Source organism: Brachyhypopomus gauderio, chromosome 17 (assembly GCF_052324685.1).
Source record: "Brachyhypopomus gauderio isolate BG-103 chromosome 17, BGAUD_0.2, whole genome shotgun sequence".
NCBI lineage: Eukaryota > Metazoa > Chordata > Actinopteri > Gymnotiformes > Hypopomidae > Brachyhypopomus > Brachyhypopomus gauderio.
In genome coordinates, this window is record NC_135227.1 from 3,701,943 (window position 1) to 3,718,213 (window position 16,271).

At 39.7% G+C, this 16,271-nt stretch overlaps 3 protein-coding genes across 4 annotated transcripts; 1 reads left to right on the plus strand and 2 right to left on the minus strand.

Moving 5' to 3' along the window:
• Window positions 1-1,563: 1,563 nt before the first annotated feature.
• socs4 (suppressor of cytokine signaling 4) lies at window positions 1,564-4,570 on the minus strand. 2 transcript variants are annotated; one of them, XM_076978711.1, is made up of 3 exons: window positions 4,465-4,570; window positions 3,895-4,097; window positions 1,564-3,233 (listed from the first exon to the last, which is right to left on the minus strand). In XM_076978711.1, exon 3 carries the CDS (start codon window positions 3,208-3,210, stop codon window positions 2,044-2,046), a length of 1,167 nt encoding a protein of 388 aa, XP_076834826.1. In that variant the 5' UTR covers window positions 3,211-3,233; window positions 3,895-4,097; window positions 4,465-4,570; the 3' UTR covers window positions 1,564-2,043. The 2 variants fall into 2 exon arrangements, with proteins under 2 accessions (XP_076834826.1, XP_076834825.1); XM_076978710.1 differs by lacking the exon at window positions 4,465-4,570 and having other exon boundaries at window positions 3,895-4,353.
• A 3,637-nt stretch (window positions 4,571-8,207) lies between these two features.
• On the plus strand, window positions 8,208-11,336 carry gnpnat1 (glucosamine-phosphate N-acetyltransferase 1). Its single transcript, XM_076978588.1, has 6 exons — window positions 8,208-8,334; window positions 9,085-9,248; window positions 9,344-9,406; window positions 9,658-9,785; window positions 9,868-9,929; window positions 10,047-11,336. The coding sequence occupies exons 2-6, from the start codon at window positions 9,095-9,097 to the stop codon at window positions 10,192-10,194; spliced, it is 555 nt and encodes a 184-aa protein (XP_076834703.1). The 5' UTR covers window positions 8,208-8,334; window positions 9,085-9,094; the 3' UTR covers window positions 10,195-11,336.
• A 506-nt stretch (window positions 11,337-11,842) lies between these two features.
• Window positions 11,843-15,921, minus strand: styx (serine/threonine/tyrosine interacting protein). The gene is made up of 11 exons (XM_076978587.1): window positions 15,682-15,921; window positions 15,333-15,365; window positions 15,190-15,243; window positions 15,000-15,097; window positions 14,841-14,901; window positions 14,695-14,731; window positions 14,568-14,607; window positions 14,374-14,424; window positions 12,573-12,645; window positions 12,387-12,480; window positions 11,843-12,272 (listed from the first exon to the last, which is right to left on the minus strand). Exons 1-11 carry the CDS (start codon window positions 15,745-15,747, stop codon window positions 12,199-12,201), a joined length of 681 nt encoding a protein of 226 aa, XP_076834702.1. The 5' UTR covers window positions 15,748-15,921; the 3' UTR covers window positions 11,843-12,198.
• Window positions 15,922-16,271: the final 350 nt, after the last annotated feature.

The window sequence follows — 16,271 nt, forward strand, 5'->3', positions numbered from 1 at the left end:
TCCTGCCACTTCGACAAATGAGCCATCAAATGTTATGGTTATTTTAACGGGCTATTTCATTTACATAAAATTGTGATTCTTTATTTAATTTTTGCACGTTGTATATGCCACTTCTCATTAGTGGTTATTATCAAGGATGGTAATATAATTATCCTATATGCGGAACTGAACTTTTTTTAAATGTGCAAAAACGGAGCGTCTTTGAACGTCTTTGTAGAGCTAAACCCATAATGTAGCTGGTGTGTCCGTCCGACATTGAGCGGTGTCCTTCCTCAATGTGTAGGAACAGGCGTTCGCCCCCTTGTTTCCCGAGGAGTAATTTGATACTGAGAACAGGAAGCGACTAAGTCCCTGAGTGGGGTGTAAGCCAGCAACGAAATTCAATAACAAACCAGAGAGAGCAATATGAGAACGGATAGGAGAAAACACCACCCCTAAGGACAAACATAAAGAAATAAATAAACGAGAAAAGTAGAATTTGCACCAGACAAGCCAATAAACGGATAAACGTCACTTATAAAAAGACAGCTATAAATGAAACACAAAACATTGTAGATGAAATATGACGAAACCCAAGTATGAACTCATTTTGTGATTTTATGATTTTAACGGTGTTTTTCTAATTAATAGGGAGTCTTTTCTAATTTACTAACAGGGTTGTGGGTACTGTATAGACATAGACATTTTTTTTTCCAAGACGACAACACATCTTAAAAGTTTTTTTGCAGAGAGGGTAGTAAAATTAAAATAACGATTTACAAAAGTAATGATATTTGATGATTTGGTGGATTAAAAACAATGGTGGACATTTAACCCCACAGTACCAAATTTATCTTTCTTAAACGATTAGTTCTTTTTTCCATGTAAACCTGATTTGGCAATCAATTTCCACATTCCGTGACCTTTCTTAAGGGAATATCCCCCATAGCCTACAGGTCCTTATCACAGTATCGATTCATAACGATAACCAGACCATTGGAACATTAATATTTAACCGGCGGTTTTGTAGATCGATAGCTTTGGCTCCTGCCTCAGTCAAACAAGTATCACGTTTCAGACGTGAACATATACATGGTGTGAATACCAGAGTCGTTAACAAGGAATCATACATGCCCTATAGACAGTATTTTCCTTACACTGCTTTTGATGGGGGACCATTTAGTTGGGGTATTAGTGTGTATATTTCAATTTTTTCTTATAAATGCTTGAAATACCTATACAAGGTCATCGGGGACTCCTTATTCCACATTCTGAACTTGATAATGAAGAGATATAGAATATCAATTACCTGGTTCAAGTGTGTTGGGAACTAGAATAGACCAAGTATATGTACCACCCACTGTATTATTATTATGATATTATTATTTGGAGACTGAGATAAGGGACTTGTGCAAATAGCACTTTAATGTTACTTGATTGGAGGATATAATGTGCTTTCATTATTACACTGTGAAATGTTATTTCAAGTTCTGTGAAAGTTTCCCATTTAGCAATGTTGCCATCTTGTGGTAGGATATAAATAACAAACGTTATCTTGCTGAAACAACATTCACCCAGTCACCAAGTCTAGGGCCAAGCAGATCATTCCGTATATACACACACACAAAATACGAAGACAGCATTGAACTTTATACTCAACATATACTTTCATGTGGGGTACACTGGAGTACAAGTGCAAATATGCTTAAAGGCAACAATTAACTGAGCAAAGTTATAGATATATGTTATATGGCTATTATTGATGCTCGGTGAAGGGTTCTGTTTCATAGGTGTTTTAGAAAAAGGTCATAAACTTGTACATTAAGTAAACAAACTTAAAATTTACCATCCTGAATGGCTATTAAAAACAGGTAAATGTATGCTGTTGTATCTTTAAGTTATCATTTGCATGTAACTCAGAAGCAAATAAGTGTCCTGAACAGCAAACCCATGTGCATCATAAACTCTTACAATTCTGCATCTTTAAGGTGGCCCAGAATACCTTGATATGATGGAAAGACAAACCATTAATGTGCAATGCAGTCGCAGACATTCAGTGCTGCCTTACCAAGCACAAGCTCCATCGCACCTGAAGTGATACTGCCTGAGGTAGTCCCTGAGGGTGTCGGGCAGGGGCAAGATGTCGATGCCCTGGTATGTAGTGCAGCTACAGATGAGAGCCCTGCACAGATGCTGTAGTGAAAAGGGGAAGTTCCTTGGCAGTGGGCGGGACAACAGAGGCTCGAAGAACAGGCATGCTTCCGGGTCGCTGTAGTGCTTCAGGAGGCCCGTGACGCTGGCATCCCGGTACATGCAGGGGTCGCGGCGGTCAAAACTGAATCGTTTCCCACTCTGCTCAATCCGAGCATGCAGAGAGCGGCTGTAGCGCCTGAAGCTAACCGAGAACAGGTACTCGTCCTGGGCAGAGTCCCGCAGCAGGAAGGTCCCCTCGGGCTGGCCCTCCAGGAGCTGCTCGGCCTCGAAGCGGTCGAGGACGCCCCAGTAGCACGGGCTGTTGTTGATCTGGAGCAGGTCAGGCACCAGGACATAATGGGTGTGAGCGCAGCACTGGGTCAGCCCATGGGTAAAAGATGGATCCCAGTCATCCAAGCTAGAAGCCCCGGCGGAACTGATCTCCTCCCAAGAGATGAACGTAGGCGGGGACGGGGACAACAGTGGCCCCTTTTCGGTCTCTATGGCCAATGAGGCGTTGTTGTGATGCACGTCGTGTTTCTTGATGAGGTGCCAGCACTGAGCTAGGTCGGACTTTGGCGAGAAGGGACACTTGTCCTCCATAAGCTCAGAGACATGAATCTTTCGCTTTGACCACAGGAGCACGGAGAAAGGACGTGAGGAGGCCATTTGATGGTGATGATGATGATGTTGATGATGATGCTGGTGGTGGCTGTGGTGGTGGTGGTTGCGGAGGGGGAGACACTGCCCCACCGCGTCCTGGAACTTCTGTCTCAGGGACCGGCGGGCGAGTGCCTTTCTGCACACTGAGTCTGGCTCCCCGTCTCCTGCAGCCGGACAGCTGCATTTCCGCTCCCTCCGTCTCCGGGGACAGGAGGCAGAACGGATGGCCTGGTCCTCTGGTGCATCTCCCTCCTCTCCTCGAGGGGCCGTGTCGTGGCGGAAGCCACGCGAACGCTTCTTAACGCTTCGGATGTAGCTGTCGACACTCCAGCTCCGCAGATTCTTAGGGCGCGTGTCCGGCTTCTTTTCGGACATCACTGATAATGCACCACAGATTACTGTACAGGATTACAGAAGACACTTCTGTAAATTATACTTCTGAGAAAATTAAGGGGCATTACTGTACAGGATTACAGAAGACACTTCTGTAAATTATACTTCTGAGAAAATTAAGGGGCAAGGAACCGAATCTAAATTTTCATACATCTAAAGTCAACAGAAAGCTATAGTTCAGATTTAACTATTCTAATTATTAGCCTTCTGAAAAATGTTAAAAATCAGATTTGTAATAAAATGTAAAATGTTTTGTATTTGTTTTTTATTTGCTTAGGTTAAACATTTGAATGCAGTCAATTCTGTGATCTACAGACACAGTCATGTACAATCGCTCCAAAGGAAAAAGAGCTTAATATGCATCATTATTTACTAGCAGCAAGAGATCAAATGACATGCATCAAATTTCAGGATATACCTTCTGTTCTTTTGTGGATCATTCTTAGAACATATTCAATTTAAAGAACAAGTCAAGTTATGTAAGGAATGAATGCTATAGATGTTTTGTAAAGCGATACATGGTAGAAATGTTACTTATCCAACTTCACAGAAGTAATTAACACGTTTTTAAAATTGCAATTTAATACATCGACTGCAAATGTGCCATCATAACTAGAAGAAAGCATGTTAAAACACACCTTTATTGTAAAATGTCAAAAGCCTTACCTTCAGACTAATGGAATAATTAAAAAAATTATATTTTGCGATCAAGCGAAGAGTTTTCCCATTGTGGATGCTCCACGCGTCCCGTGAGCAGCTCAGTGGAACCTCGGAGCGGAACTGACCGTGCGCGCGCACCATCCGCCTTTAAAGACCTCTCGCGCACCAATTCCTCAGAGGGTTACACGAAGACGTAGTTCAGTCGATTCCTTTAGGAGGAAATGATATCTGAAAACGTCTAACGAATTATTTCACAAGCCAACATTTTATATAGGAGAGTTCGTGAGGCTTTGGGTGTTTTTTACACGCGCTATTGTGTATGTGTTCAAGATTCATTTCCTCGTGCCCCGTCCATCCTATAATTAGTCGATAATAGCAGACGTTAATTTACAAAGGCAATCTTGTTAGGGAGGAAGCGGAAACAGCTCTCAACTAGCACTGACCTATTGATATATTGATTTGTTAATCGATATAAGTCTTCCTTTCATTCGTTCACATCCGGCGAGTTCTGATCTGCCCTGCAGCGCTTGCACGTGTTTTACAGGTTTCACCTGCTCCTAGTACGACAGTACTCACCCTAAAACATCTCACCGTCACATATCAAGGAGAATAGCCTCGTCTCGTAAACGCACGTCCGGATTCCGCGACACAATGTTTTTCATGTGGACTTTGAGTGGCTTTGTTCACCTTTAAGGTTTTTCTCTGGCCTCGTGTTTCATTTCGACATCTTACCTTATTGCAATGTATTATTCAAAGGATTTTAGACCTTATACTTGTGCGTGTCCCACGTGACTCGGTGCTGATAACATTCGGTTCCGTTAAAAGAACTGGAGTATAGTCTAGTATGTAGCTTCCAATATATTTAAACCTTGTTAATATAAGATATGAATTAACCAAAAATAAACAAACAAACAAAAACAATACAAACAGTCACCCAACCCTAATCACATTGTGCTTCATTACACCAGTTACATAAGAAGTTCAAATGTGATTGTTTTGGTAGTAAAGTACAGTTTGCAGCACATTTCCAAGAAAATAATATATTGTCTATTCATTATCAGAGTTTGTGGATTTTGTTCTGGTAGTTCAGGGAAGGCCAGAACATGGTCTGACTACAACAATCTGAAGAGGTGAGAACTGAGTTTATAACAGATTCATTCATCAGAACACTGAGCAGTTTTGCAGAGGTAAATGAATAAAATCAAAAATGCTTGGGGTTGGGGTTATAAACAAGCAAATAAACAAAATCTATGTTTAGCTTGTACGATACAGTCGGACTAGCATGTCAAATTGTGAGATTGTCTTATGAATGCTAGATTTTACAATAAAATGCAGACCTAAAAAGCCATGGACATTGAAAGATACAATTCTGTCACTATTCTGTATTGAAGTGATGGATTGCTGAAGGACAGAATGAGACTACAAGAACATCAAGTCTCTCCACTCCCCCATTCACCTCCCTGAAATGAATCTATTATCTGCATGTAAAACAGCTACGCTCAGAAAGTCAGGGTAACATAGTACGCCCATTAACATGGCGTATTTATTTGGTAGTAGGGGATACTTGGCAAAGGAGGTTTCACATATGCCAGCTATTACAGTTGCATCGATCTGATGGGCAGTAGAGCATCCACTGGAATCATGAATATTTTATTTGCTTTTGTAGTCAAGCAGCAACACAAAGACTTGTCCTTTTAAGGGCATTCTAGTTTAGTTCCTAACACACCTCCCACATGGGCATTAAATGTGGTTTAGGAAAAACTTGAAGTATATCTCCGCAGTATAAATGAATTCTTGTCCTACGCAGTCTGCATCTATGGGTCTGGTAGATAATATCATGTGACCATTATTCATACAGCCCTGCACTGGGGCTGAGTGAGAATGGTGGCTCTTCGAGTGATGGAGAGGAGCTAATTAAATCAGCAGGAAGTCGCCGGCTCCGTGGATCTGTGCGCACTCATTGATCCACAAGCCCGTCTGTGGATATGGATCTGACATAACTACTGCAGCAACTGGGGTGTTCTGGGTTGTGTTGTGGGACACTATGGCAGTATTCCTCAATGGGCAATCACATGGTGGTCTACCTCTTACCATTAACAATTAGTTACCATCAACAAAAGCCAAAAAGCCCTCAAAGACTTAAAATAAAACATGTTTAAAACATTTTAGATGAATTACACTTATTTTTTAAAAGATATCTTATTTTATTAGTACTGACATTGCAGCCACTCATTATTTATGTAGAAGTATAGGTGCCCATGCTTTCAGGCGGTATAAAATAACAAGGCTATATCTTCCAATAAAGCTCTGAATTCCCACAGTTAAACTATAGATGTGGAATTACTATACGTATAGATACAGTTTCAGTCTCAGCCTGTCGGCCATTAGAATCTCTTTCATTTGTATCTTCCCCTCAATGCAGTGTTGCATGACAGAGTCATGTGAAACACTATATGGGCTTACTGAGAGACTTTTTTTGTGCTGTGAGCCAACCCATTTCCCGCAAGGTTCATTCAATACCTGCTCCATCTCTCTGCCTCCCTCTGCATTTCCGCAGCAAGTCAATGTGTTATAGGTGCCTGTAATACTTCTCACCAGTGGCTGTTCTTGCCCCATGTCCTTTACTGAACATGTAATGGTCCTTGCTAATCTGTATAATTAGTTCTACCATGAATATGCATGTCCTTTCAAACCAAGTCAAATCGTGTACATCTCCTGAGCTCCTTTGGCGTGTACAAAGCAAAAGCTTGACTGACCTTGAATGACCTTGACTGATCTTGAATGACCTTGAATGACCTTGAATGACCTTGAATGATCTTGACTGATCTTGACTGATCTTGAATGATCTTGAATGATCTTCTTGCAAGATGTTCTGAATTAACTTGGAGTACTGTGATTCCACAGCATGCCATGTATAAAAACATCACTTCTTCCCTACAGTTGATGGACCACAGAGCTGGTAGCGTCAATAAACATTACACTGACCCGGTATCAGCAATGGGTTTTTCCATCTCTAACTTCATGTTGGTGATTCATGTACATTCATCTTCTGCCTGCTAGAGTTTCAACAACCTGACGTTTTATTAAGAGTATGAAGATAGATCTAGAATTGTTTCCTTGCTTCCAGTATAACCAGTGGCGGAGCTAGACTTTTTCTCAAGGGGTGGCCAAAGGGTGACCAAGGCTTTTTCAGAGGAGTCCATATACAAATGATGAACGAAAGGAAACACATATTTTCTCTTAAAATGTCCATTTCCAGTGGGGTGGCACTAGGGGTGGCAAGGGCTCTGTCTAACTGTCTTCATTGGTGCATAAAATGCCATTACACTGACGTCCTTGTAAAGTATTGTATATGGTATACGATATTGTTACATTTCTGTCGTTACAACACCATTGACGTTACTGGTCATTAAAAGCAGTGCGTTACTATATAGTAACAGGAGTAACAGATCTCAATAGGTCACAGTTCTAGGTGTAACACCTGTTTAACTGTTTAACAAGTCAGTAAGCGATTGGCTAAGGCAGGGTTATGGTAACCAATCAGAGCCAATGTTGTTACACGTGTGCCGAAGCACACCAGTGACACGACACAAACGGAGAAGAGGCAGAAATGGAGAGTCAGGAGCAAGCCGAAGAAAAATGAAAATGGTGAAAAAAATGAAATGGTGGCGATATAAACATTGTGTAACAGTTTTAAGAAAATACTTTTAGTTCCCGAATGTCTACCAGACTGGGTATTTGATTTATTTAATTAGAATAGAAGTTTTATTGTTAAGTTTATTTATGTTGTGAACAAACCAGTTGTCTCAGGTTGAGAGAATTTAATTTAATTTGATAGATGTAAATGCACTTTATACAGTACAGTTTACTTTTGTTGTTGTTTTGTTTTGTTTTTATTTTTGTTTTTTACAAAGATTTGGGATTTTAAAGGATTTTATCCTGCACTGGTCTGTGGATGTGCAATAAATATCAAAGGTTATGTACAAACACCTTTCTGATCTACTCACTTCAACTGACTGTGAAAACCGCTTTTTCAAAAAATCCTTATTCTTTGACATATAACTTTTTTTACTGTAATGCAAATAGTTACTTTCCCTGGTAACGAGTTACTTTTATTATAGAGTAATTCAGTTACTAACTCAGTTATTATTATTATTTTGAACAAGTAGTGAGTAACTATAACTAATTACTTTTTAAAAGTAACGTTCCCTGATCTATACACAAAGGCTGACATGTCCCCGTCCATAATTTTGTCTTCTGACGTCATGGGACCGCCCCCCTTGCCGTCTGACGTCATGGGACCGCGCCCCCCGAACACATCTGCCACGTCACTCCACGCAGCAGGAAGTGTGTCACGGTTCAGGATTACAGGCTGAATTGCAGTAGCACCGAGGACCTCTTAAAACAGTCACAGCGAGACGATACGTTGTTTCGATTGATATCTCCGTAAGTAATCATCAACATTACATCCATGAGATTTAAGAAAACAGGCAGGTAAGCGAATAGCTGGCTAGTTAGGTGGGTGTTGAGGTTCAGCTGTGGCTAGCTACGTGTTAACGTTAGCTCAGCTGTGCTGTTATCTCAGATTACTTATTTCGCAATATTGGAGTTATGGTAGTTATGAAGGCATCCATAACTACCTAGCTAGTATTTATCGTTACTAACGATTCTTGAGAGTGTGACCGTTGAGCAAACCTGAGTTAGCTTGTGAGATATTAAGACATTACGTTTCCCGTGGGATAGGTTCATTCATTTTTTTAAATCATGGGATGTACTGTTTCCTTGCCAAATGAATTATGTATTAACATTATTCAGTACCTGCCATAAACTGTTGGAAGTAAAATTGAATTCTCGGCGGTATTAGGCTACATATACATCAGTAAGTGTAAATTAATAATGTAGTTAATGTAGTCGGTAAGTCCCACCAGCCTTTATAAAGATCCTAGTGCATACAACAAACTGGTTTGGTCAAATAAATCAGCTACATGTAACCGGGAAGTATGATGAAAAACACCTGTATAATTCCTTTTCAGTTTTTTAAAAGATAAAGCCACGGATATGGTGTGTGTCAGAGATGGCAGGTCAAATCTGATTACTTAAGTGAAGCAAACAAACAGAACTTTGAGCAAATAGACAGACTGTCAGATGGTGTTTGATGGTATAAAGGACAGCATGTGTGGTCTCACCTCACTTCAGGGCTCCTGGGATGTTGCTGGACGGGACCCCTCTGTTTGACCCATTTCTGCTCCAGGATCTGGACTGGAGCAGCAGTCCGGTGTCCTTCTCTCCCTCCATCTCCCCAGCGAACCCTGGGGAGGGCCTGACGCTCCGACCCCTCTGCGTGGGCGACGTGGACAGAGGTACAGGTTGTTTGCTGTGCGTCCATTTCTTTCTAGGCATTTTCATTGCATAATGGACAACTTTTTCAATTAATGTTTTGCTGCCCATCTCCCAGGACTGTATAAGTTGTTGTCTCAGCTCACAGTGGCAGGAGATGTCACAAAAGAACAGTTCAAAGGTATGCTGCTTGCATTGACAATAATTGAAAGTATCAGTACTATATTGGTACAGACAATACTACATTGATTTTCAAGCACAGATAAAGTCCAGTACTGCACATTTAACGACATTTCAGCAGAAATTCATTTAGCAAACGATGTTCCATTCATGGAAACCAGTCAGCTGTAAACCTGCTGAACCTGTTTTAATGTTAATTATGTGGCCAGATTTGTCTCCACAATGCTTTCTTTTCTTTTCGTGCCCTCCCAGCGAAGTTTGAACATATGAAGAAAACGGGGGACTATTATACCATTGTGGTGGAGGACACCAATCTTGGACAAATTGTTGCCACAGCAACACTTATCATAGAGCACAAATTCATCCATGGCTGTGCAAAGGTACAGTGAGCTTTCTGCTACGCCACTGCGAGAGATGAACAGAGGTGCGTTTATATGACGCTCCCATAATCTTTCCCCACAGAGGGGCCGTGTTGAAGAGGTCGTGGTAAGTGACGTATGCCGAGGGAAACAGCTGGGGAAACTGTGAGTTCAGATTGTAATATATTAGATTATTATTATCAGATTATTATTATTATTTCATTAGATTATCAGATTTATCACAGGCTCATAAATAAATTTCTGATTGTGTTTTTTGTGCAGGCTGGTGTCCACATTGACCCTGCTCAGCAAAAAACTGCAGTGCTACAAAATAACGCTGGAGTGCTCACAGAAAAACGTGGAATTTTATAAGAAGTTTGGCTACTCGGCATCAGAAGAGAGCTACATGCAGTGTCGGTTCTTTGACTGACCCCTGCGGTTGTCTGAGGGGATTATTACAGAATGTTCGGGCCTCCAACTTCTGAGCTCAGAGAGACTCTGTGGTTGGTCTACCTCGACTTTGCACTTTTTTCTTGTCTTTGTTCCTTTTGGTGTTCTGGGTAGATGGATGAAAGTGCAAAACTAATAATAATGAAGGAATGAAGTAAAAGTAGAATTTGAAATTATATCAGTTATAATTTTTTTCAGAAAGATTAGATAATGATTTGATGTGTATTCTGTTAATGGGGATTACTCGTTGGTTATATTTCACTGGAGCGTTTATATCCAGTGTCTTTAACCAGAGGTGCTTGAATGTTTTCTAATACATATAGTCTTTTCTATTCTATCTAGTAATTTATATTTTTAAATATAATAAAGAATGCCAAAATATTCTCTGAAAGCAAACACAATGCCAAAATACTCTCTGGAAGCAATCACAATTTTGTGATTTACTGTGAAATGTGTGTCATGTTTCCTTACCTGTTTTGATAAATGCACCCAAACATTTTTCATATTCATGGAATTGCTCATGTAGAAGTCTGTCATATCAGGGGTTACAAATTCCAATGAAACACATGTTCTTTAGACCATTTGCAGATACATGGCTTGTGTAGAATGAAAAAGTGACTAAACTTTAGTTGGGTTCTTTTGCTGGCTTTATAGTTATTATAGTCACTGATCATTTTGCTTTTGTTTTTGGCTTGCATTAATGAAGATTATAAATTATTTATTCAAAACAAAGAATAACTATCACCACATAACCAATACATTTATTTTGATATTTTTATATGAGGCATTAAAATGGGTTCTATAAAACGATCCACTGTGCAGTGTGTGGCCATTCCACATTCTATAACTATTAAAGGTCTACAGTAGTGTCAAAACTGCTAATGCTTTATGGGAAAACTGGTAAAGTTACTTATTAAAATACTCTTAAAATCAGTGCATCACTCAAAATCAGTTCCCTGATGTTTTGGGGAGGAAGTGCCAAGGGTAAACATGAGGGGGTTGTTTCCATGACAACAACCCTGCTCATCCTCCCAAGAGGAGCAAGTTGTCTCTAAACTGATTATTACACATTGCTTGATTACTTATTTTAAAGTAACACACATTTACTTGGACCCTTGACAGTGAAGGACCAAGCTTCCTTAGTGGATCAGAACGTGTTTTTCCTACTTTGTGAGTCTAAATAAAATAATATAGAAATGAAAGGTAAGTAAAGTGTTTTGTCCAGTGGATCTGTGCTACTTCTGTTTTACAACTCAATAATGGTCATATAGCCACATGGAAACAGGTAAAATATTTGATGATTCAGAACACCCAATTTAACCAACATCAATGTGCAACGTCTTAATATTTGGAGAAGGAAAAGGTACAAAGGCAACAGCTCTGGTGGAGATGCAGGCCGCCCCGGTGCCAACGGTCCAGATCTGGCACCACGTGCGTGTTGCAGGTGAATACAAGACACGGAGGCAAAAACCACTAAACAATTCAGCCATCTTTTTATTGAGTAGGTTGTTAAATCACTTGCAAGCATTTCTCTATCTTAAGCCTCTTCTCCTATTTAATTCTCCATAGCACTGCTACATCCCGCCCTCTCCCTCCCCCTGGTAGTGACACGTTCCCTTTTTCAAACTGTTCAGCAAAAAAAAAAAAAAAAAACAAAAAAAAAATTCAAGTATCAAAAGAGCATTATTGCAATACTGTCCCGCTGCAAATGCAAAATGCGTTAAATATTATAAAACTGCAAAAAACCTCTTCAGTGCATATGGCTAAAAAAAAACAAACAAAAAAAAATTTAACAAAATCAAATTATCAAATTCACTCCCATCTTAAGGAGCAACCGCCCAACCCTCTTTACAAAAGTTATAGTATTTACATTTTTAAACTACATAGAAATGTAGAAAAGAAAAAAAAACTGCCATGGCCTCTAAGCACTCAAAGAAAAATAAAAGAAAAATGGCCACAGCTCCTAAGCGTTCAAAAGTCCAGCTTATCCGTTCTGTGCTGCTTGAACCTGCATATTCCCAAAATCATCATCTTCCTCTAGTGTTCGTTTCAGACTTCCTGTAGGGATCATAATATGAAACTCTTAAAAAATTAGCCTGTCAGGTAAATATCCTCTGATGTGTCCTGCTGAGCAGTGTGTGTGTGTGTTTTAATGATATAACATACACTAACCTGGCATTCCTGCTTGGATCGAAAACGACCGACCCAACTGAATGGGTGACATCATTTTGATGGTTAGTCTAGCAAGATAGATTGCTTCATATTCCTGGACACAAATGATAGCAGAGCTTCAGTACTGTGGCTTTTTTCAGTATTCAGTATTATTTTACTGCTGGTTTGTTCATTTTGATACCATACCTGTAGTTGATGGACAAAGCCCATATTGGGGTTAATGCAGAATCGTCTCTCCTGAACATGGTTGAAAGCATCCCTTTGCAGAAGCAAAAGCACATGTTACAGCACATGTTAGAGCACACAACAATGTGCACATGTTAAAGGAATGTTAGCTGCACTTAAATGAGTGAAAGTTTTTCACGTCTCAAACGGTGCTCGGTTTGTAGCCCTTGGTAGACTTTGTGTGGCATTTTGAATAAAATCCTTTAATCTGAATGCGCTGCCTATACAACAACCTTCAGTTAAAGCCCTGCTTTTCTAAAAACAATCATAATGCACTTAACCAGAAGCTTTCTACGAACATTTCACAGGGGCTGTTCAGCTTACAAAAGATGAAAAATATAACTTATTAGTAATCAACGGATATAAGAGGCGGTATTCAAACCCCAAACAATTATAGTCAAAACACAGGTCATTGATTGCAATATCCATCAGTAAGTAGTCAAAATGGTAAAAAAGCAACAACAAAAACAGATGGTTAATTCCAGTACGCTACCTACTGATTGTTTTTAGACGCTATAGCACCTGTCAAACTACTAGCACATTTTCTGACACTGTTAGAAGATAATCATAGACTGTCGATCATAGAGGCTCGGACACCTCGATCAAAAACCAAAGCTGTAAGAAACGACCTAAGAAATCTTATTTACGATAATCGCAGCCAGCTATACGATTATGCTTTAGCAGGTTTTATAGCCCACCGTATACATGTTTATCTTTATTTTCTAATGTCCTTCATTAGAACTCAACGTCAACTCGATGTTCAGTGCTGCGCTAAGGCCAACAGCACTGACGCGTTGTTGTTGCTTTGTTCCTTCAGCTAATGTTGCTCAGCTACTGTTCACTCTAAAAATGTCATGTTTCGTTACTGTAATGAATATTGCCTCTCATTACCTGTAAAATAAATCCTTACAATAACGGCTGATGGCATTTTATAAACTTTCAGGGCTCAGAGCTTAACGGGCTTCTACAAAAAAAATGTACATTCTTCACGATATTTACAATTCAATAACAGTAAACTCAGGTGAATTTTTTACTATATTAGAAGCACAGCAAGTTAATACATTGGGGGAATATTTTACGCCTTGTTTTTTGTGTTTTATTTACTGCATAAATGGTAATATAGGTAATTCGTCAGTTCTAGTTTTGTAGGTCTATATTTATTTTCTCAAGAAACCAGAGATCCGTGTTTAAAGTACTTTCTAATATCTTCCTAATGTCCATCTAATCTGTCTTCCGGCACACTGTTCACTAAAAATTGGTATCAGTCAAGGATTCTGAAACAATATTAACAGTTGCTATGGCATTAGTGCTGATAACATTAAAATTTTAACTAAAATAAAACAGGTAAAAAATGAGTTATATAGTTATAAAGAGTCATGGCCTGGTGGTAGGGAACTGGTCTTGTGACCGGAGGGTCGTGGGTTCCATTCCCAGACCTGAGACCATGACTGAGGTGCCCTTGAGCAAGGCACCTAACCCCAACTACTTCCCGGGCGCTGGGCTAGGGCTGCCCACCGCTCTGGGCACATGTGATCCACAGCCCCCTAGTAATCACTAGTGTGTGAGTTTGTGTGTGTGTGTGTGTTCTAACTGCACAGATGGGTTAAAAGCAGTGGACACATTTTGATTGCGGTGAAAAAATGACAAAATATGGCACATTTATATTTTTACATTTTAAATATGGACTTACTATGGTATAGCTCATTTACAAATAAAAACAACAAAAAAGAAAGATTAGGTTAAAAATCTTTTTAGATATTACCTGTATTTCATCCCAAATGTTTCCATAAGGTAAGCAATAACTAAGGCAGCGCTGAAGAAAAATATATTAATTTAAGTCATGATATTAGCAAGACCATAGTAAATCATTGTACATCGTATTATAAAAACACAATTTGAAGAATTAGAGAGATGTTCAATTTTTGGTTAGCTGCTGAAAGAAATGTCAAAACATACCTTCTAGATATCCCTGCATTTCCATGAACAAGAACCTTGCCTGTAAAACCCCAAAATGGCCCTTTTAAACTTGGTCCCAGAGAAAATATACATCTCTAAATCAGTATTACAAAGAGTGTGTTTTTACCTCCAGTCTCTAAACATCCATCAATAAATTCTTTTGTCTGAAAAACAAAGAGAAGGTCCCGGAAAGGTATGGTTATGAAAAAAATCAGCATACATAAAACAACATTTCTAGGTGTGATATTTGGAGAAGTGTGAAATGTGACTCACCATTGGAAAATATCTAATTATGTTTTCCACAGGGTTATCTGCAATATCTAAAACGAGGTATCTGCAAGCACAAACAGTATTAAATTAGGGAGTAAATTTAAAGAATTCTAACAGAACTAATACTGGGAGTAAATACAAGACATACAAAATAACAAGTACCTAAATTTGAGGGGAAATTTTGGCTTGATGAAGTTGGCCTCAATATCTTGTCTGACACACACAATGTGAGTTATCCCCTCCTTCTCCAGTATGGAGAGCTACAAAGAAAGAAAAGTGGGGGTTGTGGACACCATTCACAAAAAGCATAGAAACCCCAGTTTGAGGCTGGGGGTAAAATCTTAGATGTCACCTTGCTTTTCATTGCAGCCGAGTAGGGACCAAGGAAGAGGCCAGGCAGGATTTCCTGAAAGCATCGCAGGACTCGTTTTAGTGACAGCACTCGTAGACTCGTAAGTGGGCAAAGCTTTAGGTTTGAACTTACGAGTGACCCACCTGCATCTCTCTTCGCATCGGGTATAACCAGTCCTGGAGCAAACGAAGAGGGAAAACACTTGATATAATGTTCATGAAGCAAAACAGCTGGCCAAACAACTCCTGATTTAACAGATAACTAAAACTGTAAGTCTTCTGAGACATTGTTGGCTGCCGCACGTACTGTACGAGTCCCTACCAAACGTGAATCAACCGCTCTTCTCCACATAAGGATAGTATGACTTATATCAGCCCTGCTACCAGTATTATTATATATTCGTGTACACTGAGATAATCTAGTGAAGGTGACACATCCTCTTGTATACACCACCCAGTCCATGAGCTAACATTAGATAGCCAGCTAACATACCAGTTGGTCCTCCTTGGACACGGGAAGGGACGGGAACTGTAGTTTAAGTTTACTCCCCTCGTCCATACTGCGCTTCGTAAGAACATCCGATATCCAGTCTCAAATACGATCCCTTAATCTGATCAAAACTACGCCTAACGTCCACTAGCAGCAAATGTGCTGGAGTTTGTTTTCGAGCCGTGCATGCATGTCCGCCATGCTGCCGCTGCCCAAGAACGATCACGTGACCGACAAACCTGTTTTTTGGGGCGTTTGACACAACTCGGGCTGTGTGTGTTGTCTCAAACCGGGAGTGTAACGCCAAAAAAAGACCACAGGAGCTACAGAGTTCCCTTATATTCTCAAACTAAAACGGACTAACAAAGCCACTTGTACTGAAATTCAGAAACCTCCAGCATAGTTTCGTTTGAATGTCTGTTCATTGTGTAATGTGTTGTCCTTGTTTATGTGGTATACCGAGACTTCAGTCTCAGGTCACGTTCAGTATGAAGAATGATTAAACAACAATAATTCAAATTCTTTTTAATTATTAGAACAGTGTGAAAACATGAATGAACATAATGAATGTTTTTTCAATTTATTAAATACAG

Excerpts from the sequence above, each read along its gene's own strand:
- gnpnat1 (XM_076978588.1), top strand. The coding sequence starts at position 9,095 with ATGTTGCTGGACGGGACCCCTCTGTTTGACCCATTTCTGCTCCAGGAT. Across the intron at positions 9,407-9,657 it reads CACAAAAGAACAGTTCAAAG|CGAAGTTTGAACATATGAAG; the intron begins GTATGCTGCTTG and ends GTGCCCTCCCAG. Across the intron at positions 9,786-9,867 it reads TCATCCATGGCTGTGCAAAG|AGGGGCCGTGTTGAAGAGGT; the intron begins GTACAGTGAGCT and ends CTTTCCCCACAG.
- styx (XM_076978587.1), bottom strand. The coding sequence starts at position 15,747 with ATGGACGAGGGGAGTAAACTTAAACTACAGTTCCCGTCCCTTCCCGTG. Across the intron at positions 14,902-14,999 it reads AAATTTCCCCTCAAATTTAG|ATACCTCGTTTTAGATATTG; the intron begins GTACTTGTTATT and ends TTGTGCTTGCAG. Across the intron at positions 14,425-14,567 it reads AATGCAGGGATATCTAGAAG|CGCTGCCTTAGTTATTGCTT; the intron begins GTATGTTTTGAC and ends ATTTTTCTTCAG.
- socs4 (XM_076978711.1), bottom strand. The coding sequence starts at position 3,210 with ATGTCCGAAAAGAAGCCGGACACGCGCCCTAAGAATCTGCGGAGCTGG.